This window comes from Epinephelus fuscoguttatus, linkage group LG11 (assembly GCF_011397635.1).
Source record: "Epinephelus fuscoguttatus linkage group LG11, E.fuscoguttatus.final_Chr_v1".
Classification (NCBI taxonomy): Eukaryota; Metazoa; Chordata; class Actinopteri; order Perciformes; family Serranidae; genus Epinephelus; species Epinephelus fuscoguttatus.
Window position 1 is genome coordinate 24,195,630 of NC_064762.1, and position 17,533 is coordinate 24,213,162.

At 41.8% G+C, this 17,533-nt stretch overlaps 1 protein-coding gene across 1 annotated transcript in view; it reads left to right on the plus strand.

The window, feature by feature from the left end:
- lama2 (laminin, alpha 2) overlaps positions 1–17,533 on the plus strand; it is a 325,147-nt gene that overhangs the window by 276,947 nt on the left and 30,667 nt on the right. Inside the window, exons 52-60 of the mRNA XM_049589718.1 lie at positions 991–1,150; positions 1,239–1,363; positions 1,535–1,697; positions 3,026–3,170; positions 3,733–3,871; positions 4,314–4,325; positions 5,098–5,218; positions 8,481–8,636; positions 11,676–11,729. Of these exons, the coding sequence (XP_049445675.1) occupies positions 991–1,150; positions 1,239–1,363; positions 1,535–1,697; positions 3,026–3,170; positions 3,733–3,871; positions 4,314–4,325; positions 5,098–5,218; positions 8,481–8,636; positions 11,676–11,729 (1,075 nt within the window). The remainder of the gene's footprint in view (positions 1–990; positions 1,151–1,238; positions 1,364–1,534; positions 1,698–3,025; positions 3,171–3,732; positions 3,872–4,313; positions 4,326–5,097; positions 5,219–8,480; positions 8,637–11,675; positions 11,730–17,533) is intronic.

A 17,533-nucleotide genomic window follows, 5' to 3' on the forward strand; every position in this document is an offset into this window, starting at 1 on the left:
GTACGTATCTCTGAGTAAATAATGTTATCCTCATTATCTTTCTCTTGGCTGCTTGCCGTCTGCCTGCTGCTGTTTGACTGTGACATAGACTTTCAAAATGAAGGCGTACCCTAATGATGACAATATGGATTGATGTTTTCACTTTGCATTGATGGCACTGGGTCGTTCATCGTTTAATCAATACATCGATCCAGACTGATGGATCATTACCCCCCTCTCTTTCTTAAAAACTAAGATACACTACAATATTGTCTTGACAGAGAGAATCTACATTTCAAATGTAAAACATAAATTTTATTAGACATGTGTCATACTTTGCTTCTGTATCATCATGTTGTGGTACTGATGTTCTGTATAAAATACTTTATTTACAGTACTCCCACTACAACTTAATCTAACCAGCAACACAACAACCACAGGACAACATTTCACTCATGCCGTGGAGGAAAACATGTCGTTTCGCTTGGGAAATCAAGAGTTTGCAGCCCTGACAGCCTGTGGCACATCATTACATAGATACTGTGTAATCTAGTAGATCTAGTTTTTTTCTGTGAGAGGTAAAGCGACGCTGTATACAGACCATCCAATACGAGACCCATTCACGCCAAGCAGACGTCCCACCTGCGCCATGCATTACCATCTGAGAGATTTCCCAAATGTGTTTTCCAGTGGGATCACACGGACTATAAGTCATAAAAATGTTCCCCTACACGATGCAGAAATGCTGCTCCTGCTTTGAAAACAAACTCCAAGGTGGGAGATTAATTTCACTTTACAGCTCAGAGGTTCCACTGCTACAAACTGGTTGCACTCCGTGTTTCTATCATTCATCTTTACCACCTAGAGTTCATAAAAACTGATTCCAAGTGGCTCCAGCGTCTTCAGTCATTGCAAATGTCTTCCAGGGAAAACAGAAAGGCAAACAAAATAACATCAAACCCTCACACTTTCCCTCTCCTTCTCTCCTTCTCTCCTTCTCTCTGTCTCCAGTAATGGGCTGAATGGCACCATATCAGTATATCCTCTGGAAGGCTCTATGGCTGGTATGATGCCGACCCCAGCCAGTGCCAACTCGCCCACAACCTACACCATCTTGGACGTCGACCAGAACGCCTACCTGTTTGTGGGAGGAATACTCGGCACTGTCAAGGTAGCTGTCTGTCGCTTTGGGTCTGTGTGAAACAACATCAGGAAACCTGTCTCTCTTTTTCTCATTCTTTCCCTCTTCCATGTTTCAGAAAGCAGACGCAGTACGATCAACGACATTCACAGGCTGCATGGGAGAGACCTTCTTGGATGGTAAACCTATTGGACTGTGGAACTACAGAGAGAGACAGGGAGACTGTAAGGGATGTGTTGTCAGGTACGCAAACACTTATTCACACTTTTCACATTACTTATATACTTTTTAATATTCGAAAAGGCCACTTCATCATCTTCACTACTTTTCAGTTTATTTTTGTGACATTTTAAACTTCTTTCACAGTTAAAAAAAAAAAAAGTAAAATGGCCTATTTCTTATCTGTGTTTTTAGCCCCCAGCGTTCAGATGGTGAAGGGATAGTTCAGCTGGATGGCGAGGGCTACGCCGCAGTGGGACGACCCACCAGGTGGAACCCCAATGTGTCCACCGTGACCTTCAAGTTCCGCACGTTTTCCTCTGAATCCCTGCTCATGTATTTGGCAACTGATGATATGGTATGTATGCAACGAAGTGAAACCCTAAAGATTCTAACCCATGTAAAGCCACGTTTCCACCAAACACTTTTGGTATGGAACCTGTGCGTAACCCTTACAGACATGCACCTAAAACCTGGATATGGTTTGTGTTTCCACTACAGACAGTGACCTTAAATAAAAATAGGGTTGTTATCATTCTTGCTCTTTTTCCTCTTCACCGATGATGCAGAGGAGCATCTGAATCTCATTGATTGTCCACGGAGCGGTGTTGCTCGGCTACATTTTCAGAGCAGTAAAGAACAGGCAGGATTGTTTAGCGTCTCTGTCACTCTGATGAGATATTTAGAAAATGGACAGTTTGTGCACGGAGCACTCGTGGAGCAAGAGTTACAATTCTCTCTTGAGTGTTTCAGTAAGAGGTATACAACTGTGGAATGCACTGTCATCTCAAAATTAAAAAATGTCAGAACTCAAGGTTTTTAACACACATGTAAAGCGGTGGGTGAAACTGAGGCAAGTCTGTAATCAAAGACTGTGCAGGCTGCAATCTGTTTTTTTTGCCTCAGTTCTAATCAGACTGCCCCAACTAGAAATGTTCCTAGTCAACCAGTAGTCATCATTTAGAGCCATTAGTCAACTAGTAGCCCGCGTGTTTACGATATTGATTTAATTATTAAATGATATATTTTGGACGGGGCAACACGATGGTTTGAGTTGAAGGTGTGAGAAAGAATAGTATCAGTAACATTGTTAACACTGTGCTACATTACAGAGAAATACAAACCGTACTAATGAACCTTCATTAATATAGGCCTATGTTTTATCTACAAGTGCACGTCACACACTGAGCGAGCCGCCTGTTAATGACGCTGTGGGCAAAGCAGTAATGATTGTGCTAAGTGGCTAATGGGCATGTAGCTACTGACATGTTTCAGATGATACGTCATGTTTGTAGTCGACCAGTGAAGATGAGTTTACATATCACCTTGGGTTCGTCCTTCACCTTCTCAAAATGATCCCACACTTTGGATTTCCTGCCCGACATGTTACTAACTAGCCTGTGGAATAACCGCAGGTACCAGCCCTGGAAATTAACGTGACTCCTGTCTGATTGCTGAACGAGGCCACTTCCTGTGCATCCTTTCAAATTAAATTCCCACATGGTCCAGTCATATAGGGTTTGATTTATTTTGAAAAGGTGGAGCTCCTAATAGAGTTTGACAGGGAGGAATGTAACATGTAAATCAACCTTCTAACCTATATCACTGCACAATACTGTTATTGGATTGTTATTGGATTTTACTTGTCAGTACCTCACAACACTGTCTTCTTGGTTGTCTCTGTAGAAAGACTTTATGTCCCTGGAGCTGTCAGAGGGGAAGGTGAAGGTGAACTTTGACCTTGGTTCAGGAGTTGGCAGTGCCCTATCAGCTAACCGCCACAATGATGGGCGCTGGAAGTCTCTCACCATGTCACGGAACAAGAAACAAGGTACGCACAACAACAAGAGTCTACATCAGGAAAATATTAGGCTAATAAATATTAGGCTAATTAGGCCATGTATTCACATGGATCCAGGCAGGTGGTCATCATCTTCTAGACTGCATGGGAAAACCGAAACATCAACATCTACAGTTACGGTAGCTGGTATTCTCTGCTGGCCTCACCTAACTTTACTGTCCTACTCTCATCCACTAAAATGAAATCAGGTTTGCAATCCACTGTCTGCCTGGATCCATGTGAAAGAAATCTGACTGCTGATCTGAAATAAACTACAAAACCAAATTGTACTAAACCAGTTTGTAATAATCTAGATTACATAGGACTTTACATATTTATCTTTGCCTAAACAGGTAGTCCCATTAAGATGGATATCTCTTCAAGAAATACTGATGCACATGAATAAACATTCTCATAACTTCTATACACAATAGACAATTTCAAGTAGCATTTAAAATCCACAAATATTATGTTTTTAAAATAGATTTCACTTTCAAAGTACATTATCTCTGCCTGCCTGTTTATATTCTTGTCTCTTTAACTGTTTACGAAGCCACGGTGAGCGTAGTGGACATCGACAGCGGTGCCGAGGAGAAGATAGTGGCCATGTCTCAGGGTTCAGCTACTGGTCTGAACCTCAGGGAAAACCAGAAGATCTACTTTGGAGGGCTGCCAACTATTGGAAACTACAGGTGCACACTCAAAGTTTTAACATACCAATGTGCACGTTAAGACACTCACATACACTTTGCATGAATTTATTGTAAAGAAGGCCATCATATATCAGCAGTATTTAATAAAGAGTGATGTATTTTGCATTAAAAGTGAAGGAAGGATCTTTAAAATTTTGTAGACAATGGAAATTAGTCTTACTTATTATATTTAATGACATTTCATGATGTAAAAACTTCTGTAGACACTTTATTGCTGTAAAATTAAGCTGCTGAGGCTGTTTTATCACCCTGATTTAGTTGTTGACCAAAAACAATCAGCCTCTTCACAGTCAGTTACAACTTTTTTCGCCTACCAGTCTTGTCATTGAATCAAGTGCCAGAATCCAGTGTACGAGTCATTAGTTGACACTGTGTTGTGTGAACTGTGCTAATGTTTTAATATCACATTTTGTCTTAACAGCATGACAGCCAGGTAAATAAATAAATAAATAAGCACATCTCATAATCAGACATATAGTAAATATTTATCATATATTGCCCTCTGCATGAGGCTAGCCATGCTGATGATGCTGTACAGCCCACAGTGAATGTGTGTGTGTTTGTTTGTATCTTGGCTGATCCCCCTGAGGGTTCCTGCTCCTCCACACAGCGGCTGGAAATCACTTTCTCTGTCTTTATTAATCTGAATTTGACGTTTGTCTGTTCAGCAACTTTTAGGTGGAATTCCTCACATTTATGACCCTGCCTCACAGGCATCATTGCCATAATCAGATTCAAATTGTGTTTCAGACGCAGAGCTAAGTGTCTCTACCGATTTGTTTTTTGTAGCACTGCAAGCAACAGTTTTTGCTGAGTTACAAAAATAAAACCCTAAATCACTGAGAACGATTACAGAGGTGCATCAAACTGCTAATAGCATGTTCAGTGTGATCACAGCCCAACATTATGTGTTATTTTCCTTCCCTTGTGAGTAGTACTGTAACCTGAGCAAAAATTGATGCAAAAACTAATTATATAACAAATCAAATATATAGATATGGACAAACGGCATATTCAGGTTCTTCTTGTTTTTGACGTCCAATCGTCACTCTGCTTCTGGATACATGATGCAATAGCTTCACTGCTGCAGTAATTCAGCTTTTTTGAAATTATACTACACTGTTGAGAAACAGGAAATTCCATGGAGTTTGAATTGTCTTCAGCTGTATATGCTCTTTATTAAAACTATCATCATTTCTTTATAGGTCAGAGGTCACGCTGAAGCGGTACGCTGGCTGTCTTCGGGAGATTGAGGTCTCCAGGACTCCTTATAATCTCCTCAGCAGTTCAGATTATACAGGAGTCACTAAAGGATGTAATGTAGAGGTAAGGTTTTATGGCTCTACAGTGTATTTAACTCTCAAAACAGTCAGATTATATTACAGAGATGTGACTGTCTACTTGCATTTATAGACATACTGAAGATGCACTGTAACATTTCTTTAATGTTTCTCACTAGTTCATATTTTAAAGGGATGCTAAGCCGATTTTTAACCAGCAATTTATCATAGCAATGTGGGTAATATGTGCAAATGAAGTATGTTAAACTTCCCTCAATCTCACCAGCGCCCAGATCTTCCTGCTCGTCTCTCAGCTGAAATGATGATTGAAATGATTTTAGCTCTACAGCTGTTGCTCAGACTACAAATTCCAGCTAAATACAGCATTGACTTCAAGATCCTACTCCTCACCTTCACGGCCATCCACAACCTAGCTCCTTTGTACCTCTCCCAACTCTAACATATCCACACCCCCACCTGCACTCTCAGGTCTTCCTTTTCCATCCACCTCACTGTCCAGCCAGCCCGCCTGACCACTATGGGGTCTAGAGCTTTCAGCCGCTCTGCCCCCTGCCTCTGGAGCTCCCTCCCACCGGACATTCGTAGCATCAACTCTCTCTCCACTTTCAAATCCCGCCTCAAAACTCACCTCTTTCAAATAGCCTGTTCAGTGTGGTTCCTGTCCATCTAGCCACACACATCTACTTTTTACATAGAATTTTATTCACTGAATATTTATTTTTTGTTATATTAGTATTATTTTATTATTTAGTTATTTATTGTGTCGTGAAAGGCAACATTTTATTTATTGCATTTTGGTATGTCCGCCACCACAGACACAAAGAGTATAGAAATCGATCAAGAGAGAGACCCGCCTACCTCTGCCCTTCTCTCAAATTCCGATCAAAAAGTAAAAGTAGGCATTGCTGATCACTTATAAACCAAGATTCTGTCACTGCATTGCCTCTTTCTCACCTAAAATGTCTCCAGAAATATATTTTAGTGCACTGTTTGGCTGTAATACGAGAATTTGGGAACAGGAAGTAACTGCCTGTTGCTCACCCAACATGTTTTCAGAAACATTTTAGCTTACCCTTTAACTGTAATTCGAGATTGTTTAGCAGTCTGAGCCCGGGCTCCTCCACTCTACATGTCAAAGTACCCTTGAGCAAGATACTGAACCCTAAATTGTTCCCGATAGCTGTTCTATTGGTGTGTGAGTGTGTTAAAACTGAGGAGCAGGTGGCACCTTGTATGGTAGCCTAGGCCACCAGTGTGTGAATGTGTGTGTGAATGGATGAATGTGACTTGGAAGTGTAAAAAGCGCTTTGGACAGATGACTAGAAAGGGGCTATACAAGTGCAGGTCCATTTATCATTTATTACCAACCGGCTACCATATTGTTATCTATGTCCAAAACCAACAAGCTCGCATTACAACGTCCACCAGCAGGAGTGCCATACTGTTTCCTGTACTGAGTTGCCCATTTCTCACCTAAAATCTCTTCAGAAACATATTTTAGTGCACTGTTTAGCTGTAATATGTAAATTTGTGAACAGGAAGTGGGCACCACACTGTTTCCTGTACTGAGTTGCCCATTTCTCACATAAAATGTCACTTTAGCTTACCTTTTAACTGTAATTCCAGTTTGTTTGTCACCAGTCGGCTACCACATTGTTACCTGTGTCAAAACGGACAAGCTCACATTACATCACCCACCAGTGGGAACAGTATTGGTCCAGTGCGGCACAGTGCATTTTGGCAGTTGTAGGTTTTCTACCTCTTGAGCAAATGGGAAGGCCACAGCTCCTTTTCATCTTTATACTGCATAGACAGCCAAGTTTGATGAATGAACCATCTTATCAGCAGCGAAATGCTTCTCAATAGAGTTAGAAGAGTATGGCACATATGTAAAATTAACCATCTGCAGTACAGCAAAATATAGAAAACCTCTCTGTATAGGAGATCGTCCACTTACAGGGTAACATACTAATATATAAGTGATTTATCACATGTGTATATGTGTTTAAACATGTCAGAATGTCTGTGGATAGAAGGTGAGTGAGTGCGTACATGGAAAACGAATGTACAGTATAAATGAGTTTTGGTCATGACATTTATAATCTGATCGACCTCTTCCTCTGGGTCACACTCTATTCACTCTGTGTCTTTCATACCTTACTGTATTCAGGAAGTGAAGGTTTCTTTCTGTCAAACATAAAATAGAAAAACAGAGAAAGTGTGAGCGAGTGAAGGTTGGAAAATGTAATTATCAGCTCAAACTCTCATGGCTTTTTCATTTTCTATTCTATTTAGAATGAATCTATACACTCTGAACACACACACATACACATACACACACACACACACACACACACACACACACACACACACACTTCCTCAATGGCCTTTTCTGTTTGTGTCATTCATGTTAACTTACACAAACACATACACTTGTGCATTGAATCTACTTTAGAGATTTTAAAGCCATATAAAGCATTCACCGAGATTTCTATACACTGGTGCTTTTCATTTGAACAAACATGCAGCCATGCGTGCAGAGTATATAAAGACTGTATGGAGGATTATAAAGGCCCAGGGTTGAATGTATGTAGAGGGAAAGTCTTTCTGTTCCTCTTATCTTTTTTTCTTCCTTCACAGCCACTCTGCTATGCTACAAGGATGAGGGTTTCTGTGTGAGTGTGTATGTGAGTGAATATTTCCACTTTGCAGTCCAAGTAATGAGAAGTGGATGAGGACACATTTGATAGTTTTTGTAAAGCAGCACGCGTCTAAAAGTTGTCTCTTTTTGAGAGTAAGACCTTGACTTAAGCGTCAGCAGGAATTTAGTCTGATCATGTACTTTTCATCAACCAAACTATTTTTTTCACTACTTTTGCTTTTCAAATCTTACTTTTACTTTTCCATCTGACTATGATTTGTAATATTTAAGACTGATTTATCCAGTCATTGAGGTATATTAACATACAATAACATCAGGGGATCAGGTGGGAATCAATATTATTGTGTTTTTGCGATGTGCTGAGTATTGCGACAACATATATTGCAATACACTGTGATTTTAATTTTTTTCTTTTCAACTGCAAATTGTGTCCACAAAGAAAAACAACATTTGTTAAATCTAATAGTATCTAACAGTCTGTTCATCTAATGTCACCATTTTTATTGCAGCAAAATGGTTCTAGTGGACTTTGTTAGTCTAGTATTCTACCACAGTTAAATTGTATTGATTCTTTTCCCCCACCCTAATGTACATTGACTGCAACTATTTCATGTCTGTCTCACAGAACCTGTACACAGTCAGTTTCTCTAAGCCCGGATACATGGAGCTGGGTGGCCTTTCGCTGGCGGTCGGCACGGAGATCAGCCTGTCCTTCAGCACTCTGGCAGACACTGGGACCATATTGTTGGCAGTGGGCGGAGCTTCACCAATCGGCCAGCAGGTTCAGTTTCATCTTTGTACATTTAAGCTGTGGCTCACTTCCTTATCCAGTGCTTTATTTGACAGGTCTGTAAGTTCCTAATAATTTCTAGGAAGTTTCTTAGAAAGAACTTTGTGATTTGTTACTAATTTTACGGGAAGTAGGAATTTCCTTAAGGAAAAGCTCAGTTTACAACCAAATAACAACAATAATTCATTAGTGGAGATTCAACAATTTAGCTGTTTCACTTTATTCTGTAGATGAGTGGTTCCCATGGGTCGAGGGTCCATTTTGAATGGACCGCAAGAGACTCACGCACATGTTGTAAGTTTAAAAAAAAACAAAAAAAAAAACACTTTATTTTGAAGGCACAGAACTTTTATTTTAAAGTGCTGTTTCCTGCCGTAGAGGAAGTGACAAACAGACAGCTACTTAACAGAGACAGCAAACCAGCTCAACAACATGGTCAAATGCAAGTATGATGCTCAATGTATTAAACTGTGTGGAGCTTGAACTAATGACAAAGGAGAAATCTAGACGTGGCTGGACCAGTTGGGAACCACTGCTGTAGCTGATTAACAGATTATGTATAGATTAATGTGACAGTTCACTATTCTCAGAATAATTCTGCTGAACTATTCTCACAACCAATGCAGCATAGGTTGCATGAATTTCAAAGTTCAACTAATTTATTATCAAAACATGCACTCTAGAAATTAACATCTTCAGACAAAGTGAAATGGTTAAATTGTTGAATCTTGACTAATATGCTGTTGAAATGTTGTCTGTAGGCAAACTCTCCCAATAAAGGGTTACCTAATTTCTTATTGGATACTTTATTACTTCCGCCAAGGAGGAGGTTCTGTTTTCCGTTCGGTTAGTTTGTTCGTTTGCAGAATTATGGAAAAACTTCTGGCCTGATTGTCATGAAACTTGGCAGAAGTGTGTAACATGAGCCAAGGAATAAACCATTCAGTTTTGGAGTGGATCTGACTCACAGTTACAGGGATTCTTTTTTGCTTTTGTTAACATTGTGAGACAGGGCATTTGGCCTTGGCCGAACCCAAGTGCTCTCTGTGCTCTCAAAGTAGCCTTGAGTTCTTTAAATGTGTTTAGTTGTGTGTGTTGTAGACCAAGCTGTCAAAGCACAAAAAAACACAGGTTTAAAGTCTACAGATAACAGAATTTGAGTGATAGAACCCTTAAAGGAGGTCAACAAAACATCACTCTACTGACAAATAAGGCTAACAAAACTACGCAGTAACTTATCAAACAGAGCTAACACAATGAATCAGTGGGGCAACATATATACTCACTGATCAGACCAAATTAAACACAAAGGGGAGAACTTACATAGGCAATACTTAAGACAAACTCAAAGAAACCCATAAACCCCCCCATGATGTCACAGCTCTTAGTTCGTTCCGTGGGATGGCCTTCTGCATAAAACCAGGCTCCGCCCTCTGCCCATCTTTTGCTCAACTCCAACCAGGAAGTGACTTCAGGTAACTCAAAGACAAAACGATTTAATAACTTACAAAAGCAAATAGCAAAATGACAAAATAATGTTAACTTAATGTGCGTTACTGATGGTGAAATCGAAGCTTCATGAAGCATTGAACCACTTTGACACACCTGCTTCAAGAATGACACACTGCTTCGAAGCATTTCATATGGTCAGAAGAGTGACATCTGCTGGCTGTGTGTCATAACCGCATCTAAGTGGAAAACCTGGAAAAGCCTCAAGACTGCCTGTAACGAGGCCTCGCTCCCGGTAGTCACGTGATTGTGGCCGTGCCGAAACAGGGATCGAAACACTGCCTCGGAACACTTGCGCTTCAAAAGATCAACACTGTGTCGAGCAAACTGGCTCGAGCGTAACATCACTAATGTGCGTGCTTCACCTAGAAAACAGTGTGAGGTCAAAGTGCTAATAGATTTTAAACTTAGAAAAACTGGTGTTGTGTGTATTTTAAGTGACTGAAAATTAAAGGTAACTGAACATGTGGTAATGGTGTGGGTGAGAATGGGAATCATTCCACCTTTTGGTGGCTGTGGGCACGGCCATCACAGTATGCCTCATATGTTCAGCTGATCTGCACTGACTAATAGACTCTCTGAGTCTGGTTACAGTAGAATTAATTGAAACTGATTGTTTGGAAGTGTACAAAACTTAACACCCTGGGTATTCTTCAAAAACTGTTGACCTGTACAACAAAGACTGACCAAATCTATATACTCAAGAACAGATCACTAAATTAGCTTGACTTTTGAGGGTGCTGCTGATGTACACGGCTGTCCCACAATGCACAGAGTAAATAGGGGAGCGACACAGCTGCAAAACAATAAAAGAAATCCTGCAGGGAGATAAGACAGCTCCAGGAAGATCTTAACAAACAAATAACTTAACAATAAAATCTTTTGAAAACAATTTTCATTCCCTTCATGAGGTTTAATTGAGAGCTCTGTTTGGAAGTCGCAGTTGGAGTGACATCTTTTTGCTCACAGAGGTGTTATTTTCTGTTTGCAGAGATTGTAAAGGAACAGCAAAAACGTATGCTATGACTGTAAACTATAATTATGTGGTAGGGTATCATGTAAAGCGTATATAAATCACTGTAAAGGAAAATGACTCTTTCGGTCTGCACTGGCTCTATGTACTCACAAAATGTGTAATGTTATCAGCAGACGTTCGGCACAAAAAGAAACAGTTCGTGTTAGTTTGACTCCTGTAAAGACTTGGTAACCCAAACTTAATCAACCTTGATGAATCTTTTCTAGGAAACATCCCAGAAAAACTAGTAATGTATCAACTCCTTTTTTGGGAAGTTATTCTGTACAATGCAGTGTATATATACTGCTTTTATTATGTCAGACATAGGGATTTACTGTAGTCTGCGTTGCACCTTGAATTTTATTCCTAGTTATTGCGCCTACTTATGTGTAGGACTACAGATGGAAATTTGCGTTTCTCCAAATCTGGTGCAACCATGTTTTCATTTCTTCTTTCTAAATCACATTAACTAAACTACATTTTTTTTGAAAATCTTCCCACCACAGGCCCGAAACACAAATGCCCTCAGCACCAAGAGGAGACGCAGACAGTCTGTAGAGGTGAGTTCAACACACTGACGCGCTCATACTCACCCAAACACTGCGCACCTTTCCTTAAGTGAATGACTGTTTCATAAGTGCATATTAATGAGATTTGCATTTTTTGGCATCTGGGCTAATTGGATTGTCCAAAACACACACAAATGCCTACTGACAGATACATATAGTAGCTATCTTAGCTTTTAGCTGACCACGCAAGCACACACACACTTTCGTGCACACAAGCACTCCTCTTGTAAGTGAATGAAGTTTCCATAAGTGCATATTAATGAGATTTGAATTTGTTGGCAGCCACGGTGATTAGATTGTCTTACGGCTAAAAACGCTCTCACTCACTGCCAACACACACACACACACACACACACACACACACACACACATACACACACACACATGCTCACACACTAACATACACAGTCACTTGAAGTCCGTACTGATACTGCCCACTTTCATCCTAATCACTGATAGATAAACAAATCCACTCCTTTATCTCTGCTGGAAATGACATGTATGTGTTGTGTAACTATTGTGTATGTGCACATGTATTCATATTTGCAGCTGTACACACTGTATTAGTGTCTGTGTTCAGCACGTGTGGTTGTTTGTGTGCGAACATGCATGTTTTAGCATAATGTGTGTGTGCGTATCTCCTTAGGAGGGCGTTGCTCACATGAATGTAAAATTGAAAGTGTACGTATGTGTGTCTGTGTGTGTGTGTGTGTGTGTGTGTGTGTGTGTGTGTGTGTGTGTGTGTACGTGAATGTGTGTGTGTGAGTGAGAGGACAGAGGGTTACCTCTAGCTTATCCATCATCACTGGTTGTTGGGCGCATAAATCTATTTTTACTAACTACGCTGGCAGGCAGGCCGTGTGTGTGTGTGTGTGTGTGTGTGTGTGTGTGTGGAGAAAGGTTAAGCGAGGTTAAAAACACCATCAACTCAACTTGGCCCTGACTAATGGATGTTTTAGAGAGGGACAGAGAGAGACGGGAAAGAGAGAAGGGGACAGGAGACAAAGGATGGAGGGATGGAGGAGAGAGATTTAGAGGTGAAAGGAAGGAGAGAGGGGAAAGAGCAGAGCTGGAGAAGAAGAAAAATGATACAAGGAGGGAGGATAACAGAGGGAAGGAGAAAAATGAAAAGATGGGGAGAGCTGATCGTCGACAGAAAGAGAGAATGGTCACAGAGAGGAGAGATGAAAAGGAAAAAGCTCGGAGCAGAATAAGGGGAGATGAAAGAGAGTGTAGTGAGAAGACAGAGAGCACGAGAGGGAGAGAGAAAGGCAAAGTCAAAAGGGAGGACAGAAGTTAAAAAAATACATATCCGCCTAGACCTTTCAAAAATACAAGGGGCTCTAGTTTCCTGGCACGGCACAGGGTGGCGAACCCCGCACAGAGCTAGTTTCGAGCAGCGCAACCCGAGGCGCGCTCAGTTTGGTAGTTTGGCAGACCGAGGTGCGCTGAGATGGGTGTGGCGGCGCAGCAGGGGGAGGTGTCAACAGATCCAGCTTGGCGCAGTGACAGTTTCGTGCCAAAAGGCTTCGCCGAAGGTGCGCTAAAAGCTCGCCAGCTGAAACCACGTCTACTGTCAGCGCAGGGGGAGCGCAGCCGGTGTAAGCCGAAGTTTGGCTGACCGGCGGACAGTGCGCACACGTCACCAAAACCTCACAGGCAGGTTTCCACAATATCAGGCACATTAACGATGCAATAAATACCCACAAAACCACTATTCAATGCAACTATCTGCAATCAGCACATAAATGTATCTCTATATCGACTGTCCCGTCACATCTGATGTCAGATCAAAGGGGATTGGCACCGTTTGGCACCGTTTGGCACGCGTAATGGAAACCCAACCTGATTTGATTAACACAGCTGCAAACTAATGAGTTCACATCCCTCTCAGCCAACCACAAACAGCCACAGCATCAGATAGGGAGTATATATTCAGCATCTGTCATCTTAGAAAAGTCAAAAGAAAAGAAACAGTGAGACTGCAAGAGAGAACGAGCGAGCGCGCACGAGAGAAACGCAACATTGATTTACAATTGTGGTGACCTCCTCCCAGGCTACCTTTGCATCATCAGCCCGTGGAGGTCTGCTCGCAGTTCCGTATATTCGGACACTGTGAGCTTGGACCTCCCGGACCAAAACATCAGTTTCCTCCTGGGAGAAGTTTGGTAGTCTGACGCTGCTGCTCTCTTCCGCCATGCATGGCGCATTGAGTAAACTCTCATTACGCCTTCGCGCAGCGCATTTAAGGGCGAGGAGAGGGGCTCATTTGATTGGTGTGATGTGAATGGGCTGTGTAAAACCCACTCCACGCCTTTTCTTCTCCTTCTTTCCGACTTGCGCCGGTAGTAGGGACAGAGGTGGGATAGAGGAGTAGCTGCACCAGGCGCACGGTGTGTCAAACTTGCAAAATCCGCCTGGCCACACCCAGTTGGCGAAGCGCAGGTGCGCTGCGCCTCCGCCGCGCCCGGTCTGCGAAACTAGAGCCCAAGGTATTCAGCATCAGACTGGTGTGATAGAAGAATGAACAGCGAAGTAGATGAACGGCTGTGATGTTGGATATGAGCACTGCACACACAACAACAACATCAACAATAGATTTCTGAGGAATATCACAACATACAAAATGGAGAATGGAGACTCCCCATGCCCTCAGAAAAAAAGCACCTCTGGTTTTCTGTTTATGTCAAGATACAAAGAATTCGTTTTGTTTGTAGCTAAAATGCCTCTTCATCTACGGTATTTTATTGAGGAGCTTTAGATGCTTGTAAAAGTTTGCAAATAAAAGACTGGCATTTTTTCCAGTTACTATTATTCTTTTTTTTTTTTTTTTTTTTTTTTGCAGGTAAGCTGACTGTAGGATTAAAGGAACACTCTCCCCCCAAATGTCCACTTGCATATCAGATACTCAGCCAGCGTCATGTTGAATTTGGAAGGATTCTTTTTTTCATGTTTTCAGTGCACGAAGAATCCAAAAACGGAGAAAATTCATAGGGGATTGTGTTTAACGACAGCAAAATTACACTGCGCAAACAAATTAAGGGAACACTTAATGGTCACAGTCTGTTAAACTTCAGGGATATCAATCTGTCCATTTAGGAATCACAACTGATTGTGAGTCAGCTTCACCTGCTTTGGTGCAAATAGAAGGTGCAACAGGTACAATGGAGAGGCAAAAGCAAGACAACCCCCAAAAAGGGAATGGTTTTACATGTGCACTGCCAGAGCCCTATGAAATGACCTCCAACAGGTTACTGGTGTGCATGTTTCTGACTGAACTGTCAGAAACAGACTCCATGAGGGTGGCATAAAGGCTCAACGTCCTTTATCGGGACCTGTGCTCACGGCTCAGCACGTGTCACTCGATTGGCATTCACCAGAGAATACCAGAGTTGGCAGGTCCGCCATTGGTGCCTGGTTCTCCTCCCAGATGAGAGCGGGTTCACACTGAGCACATGTGATGGGCAGGAAAGAGTCTGGAGCAGTCATGGTGAAGTTATGCTGCCTGTAACATCATCCAGCATCACCGGTTTGGCGGAGACATGTCCTTGTAGGGTCAAACAGACCTCTGTGTCATAGCGACTGTCAGTGGGCCCTGGGTTCCTCCTGGTGCAGGACAATGCCTGGCCTCATGTGGCCAAAGTGTGGAGGCGGTTTCTGGGTTACGAAGGCATTAATGTCATTGACTGTCCCTCTAGTTTCCCTGACCTAAATCCAATTGATCACCTATGGGACTTTATGTATCGGTGTAGAGCCCTGCGCGGGACTGTTTTCTTCATCCCGCTCCTGCCCGCTCCCGCTGAATTTCTGACCATTACCGCCCGGAATCGCAACGTGTGTGTTACGCTCCCGCCCGCTCCCACAATGTGTATGTCCACTCCCGCCCGCTCCCGCAAAACTCTGAGAATTTATGCCCGCATAATAATAGAGATGCATTGATTTTGTGCATCCTTCCGTCCCACAGGAGAAAACATGTCATTTTATAGGCTCAGGCTTCATAAAGAGATTCATGGGGTTGTTTGTTTCGTTTCCCTGGCCTGCATGTCTCTTTTGACGCACTGGTCAGGAATAGCGCTCCTATTTCGTTGTTTTCATTTAGTTTTTAATGAAATAAAGGCTGTTTCATATTCTATTCTCCTCCTCTGTATTTTATTTATATTTCTACCTTTATATAATCACGCAGTGATTGAGGTTAAGGTCTCTTTTCTAAGAGAGACCTGAATAAGAAACATTAATGAGATAAAGATAAAGCCTATGCTCAATAACACCGGCATCATCACGCCTCTATGTAATTAACAAATAGCAACGAGAGTAGGCCGTGAGTGGTTCAAATAACACTAATAAATAACATAAAATAAACAAAGTTAACGAATGAAATGAATGAATTTAACAAATGAATCACTTGGCCATAATATTGCTGTGGAGAAAGAGAATGTTGCTGACCGACTGCAGTCCTAAACCCATGCGTCTCTCTTCCAAGATACGTCCACAGACACTAAAGGCCCGCTCTGAAGGCGCACTGGATGCGGGGATACCGAAGATGAAACGCGCCAGCTTTGAGCGCACTGGGAAGTAGAGGGCTCAGTGCGCCTTCAGACCTTGTTTGAGCTTCTTCTTTTTCTTTTTTTCTTTAATTTGTTAACTCCATCCTGTCACTATAGGCCCGATCCCGCAGTGTTTTTTTCAGCCGACCGTTCCCGCCCACAGCAAAGTTCAAACCGCCCGCTCCCGCAAGATTTGGGTTGGGTCCCGCGGGACCTGGCGGGACCCAGTCCCAATGCAGCCCTCTATATCGGTGCATCCAACACCACTAAGTACCACCACAGATTGTCCAGGAGCTCACTGATGCCCTGATCCAGGTCTGGGAGGAGATCCCTCAGGACACCATCCGCCGACTCATCAGGAGCATGCCCAGACGTTGTCAGGAGTGCATACACACTACTGAGTCACATTATCAGTTGCTGTGATAACATTCACACAAGTTGGATCAGTCTGTAATTTCAATTTTTTACTTTGATTTTCGGTGTGATTGAAGATTGAAGAATTTGAATTCGCCCCTGATGGTTTTGGTGTTGTTACGTCATTTTGTTTTCAACAAATTATACAGTGTACATCAGGAAAGACTTTCAACTTGAATAATTAATTCAACAAGATCTGATGTGTGAATTAAGCGTTCCCTTAATTTTTTTTGTGCAGTGTTAAATTAAATTAAAGCATCTGTTTACAGACTGCTGTTTTAAAGAATTAGTTTTAAATCACCACAGTCACATAAATACACAAACAAAACATGACCAAGGCAGTTGTAGACCATCAGCTCCTGTGTTAAGCGAGGTTAAAGCATTGTTTTCTATTAAGGGAGTCTAGAGAATAGATACGTTTCACTCTTGGTTCAGTTCCCTGTCAGAAAGGGCTGTCTGTTTGGGAAGTTGTGAGCATACGACTGGATATGTGTGACCGGGATTACACTGCACAGGTTGTGTTTGAGTTTGTAAATGGATGTTTTGACATGTTTTTTATGTTGTAAAACGCAGCCCCCATGACTTCAATTCATCAAGAATTTTCCATTTTTTGATTCTTTGTTCACCATGGAGGCTTGCAAGAAAAACAACAACAATAACAAAACTTGATATCAGTGTTAATGTGCAGTACATCAAACCAACCTCCCTCAAAAGTATACTGGCAAATTTAAAATGCTACTTCCCTTATAAGATTATGAATGATGTTACACGCGGCGGCTAAGTCTGAACAAATCCTCTGGCTCTGTTTGTTGTGCTAAATTGAAAAATGCAATCCCA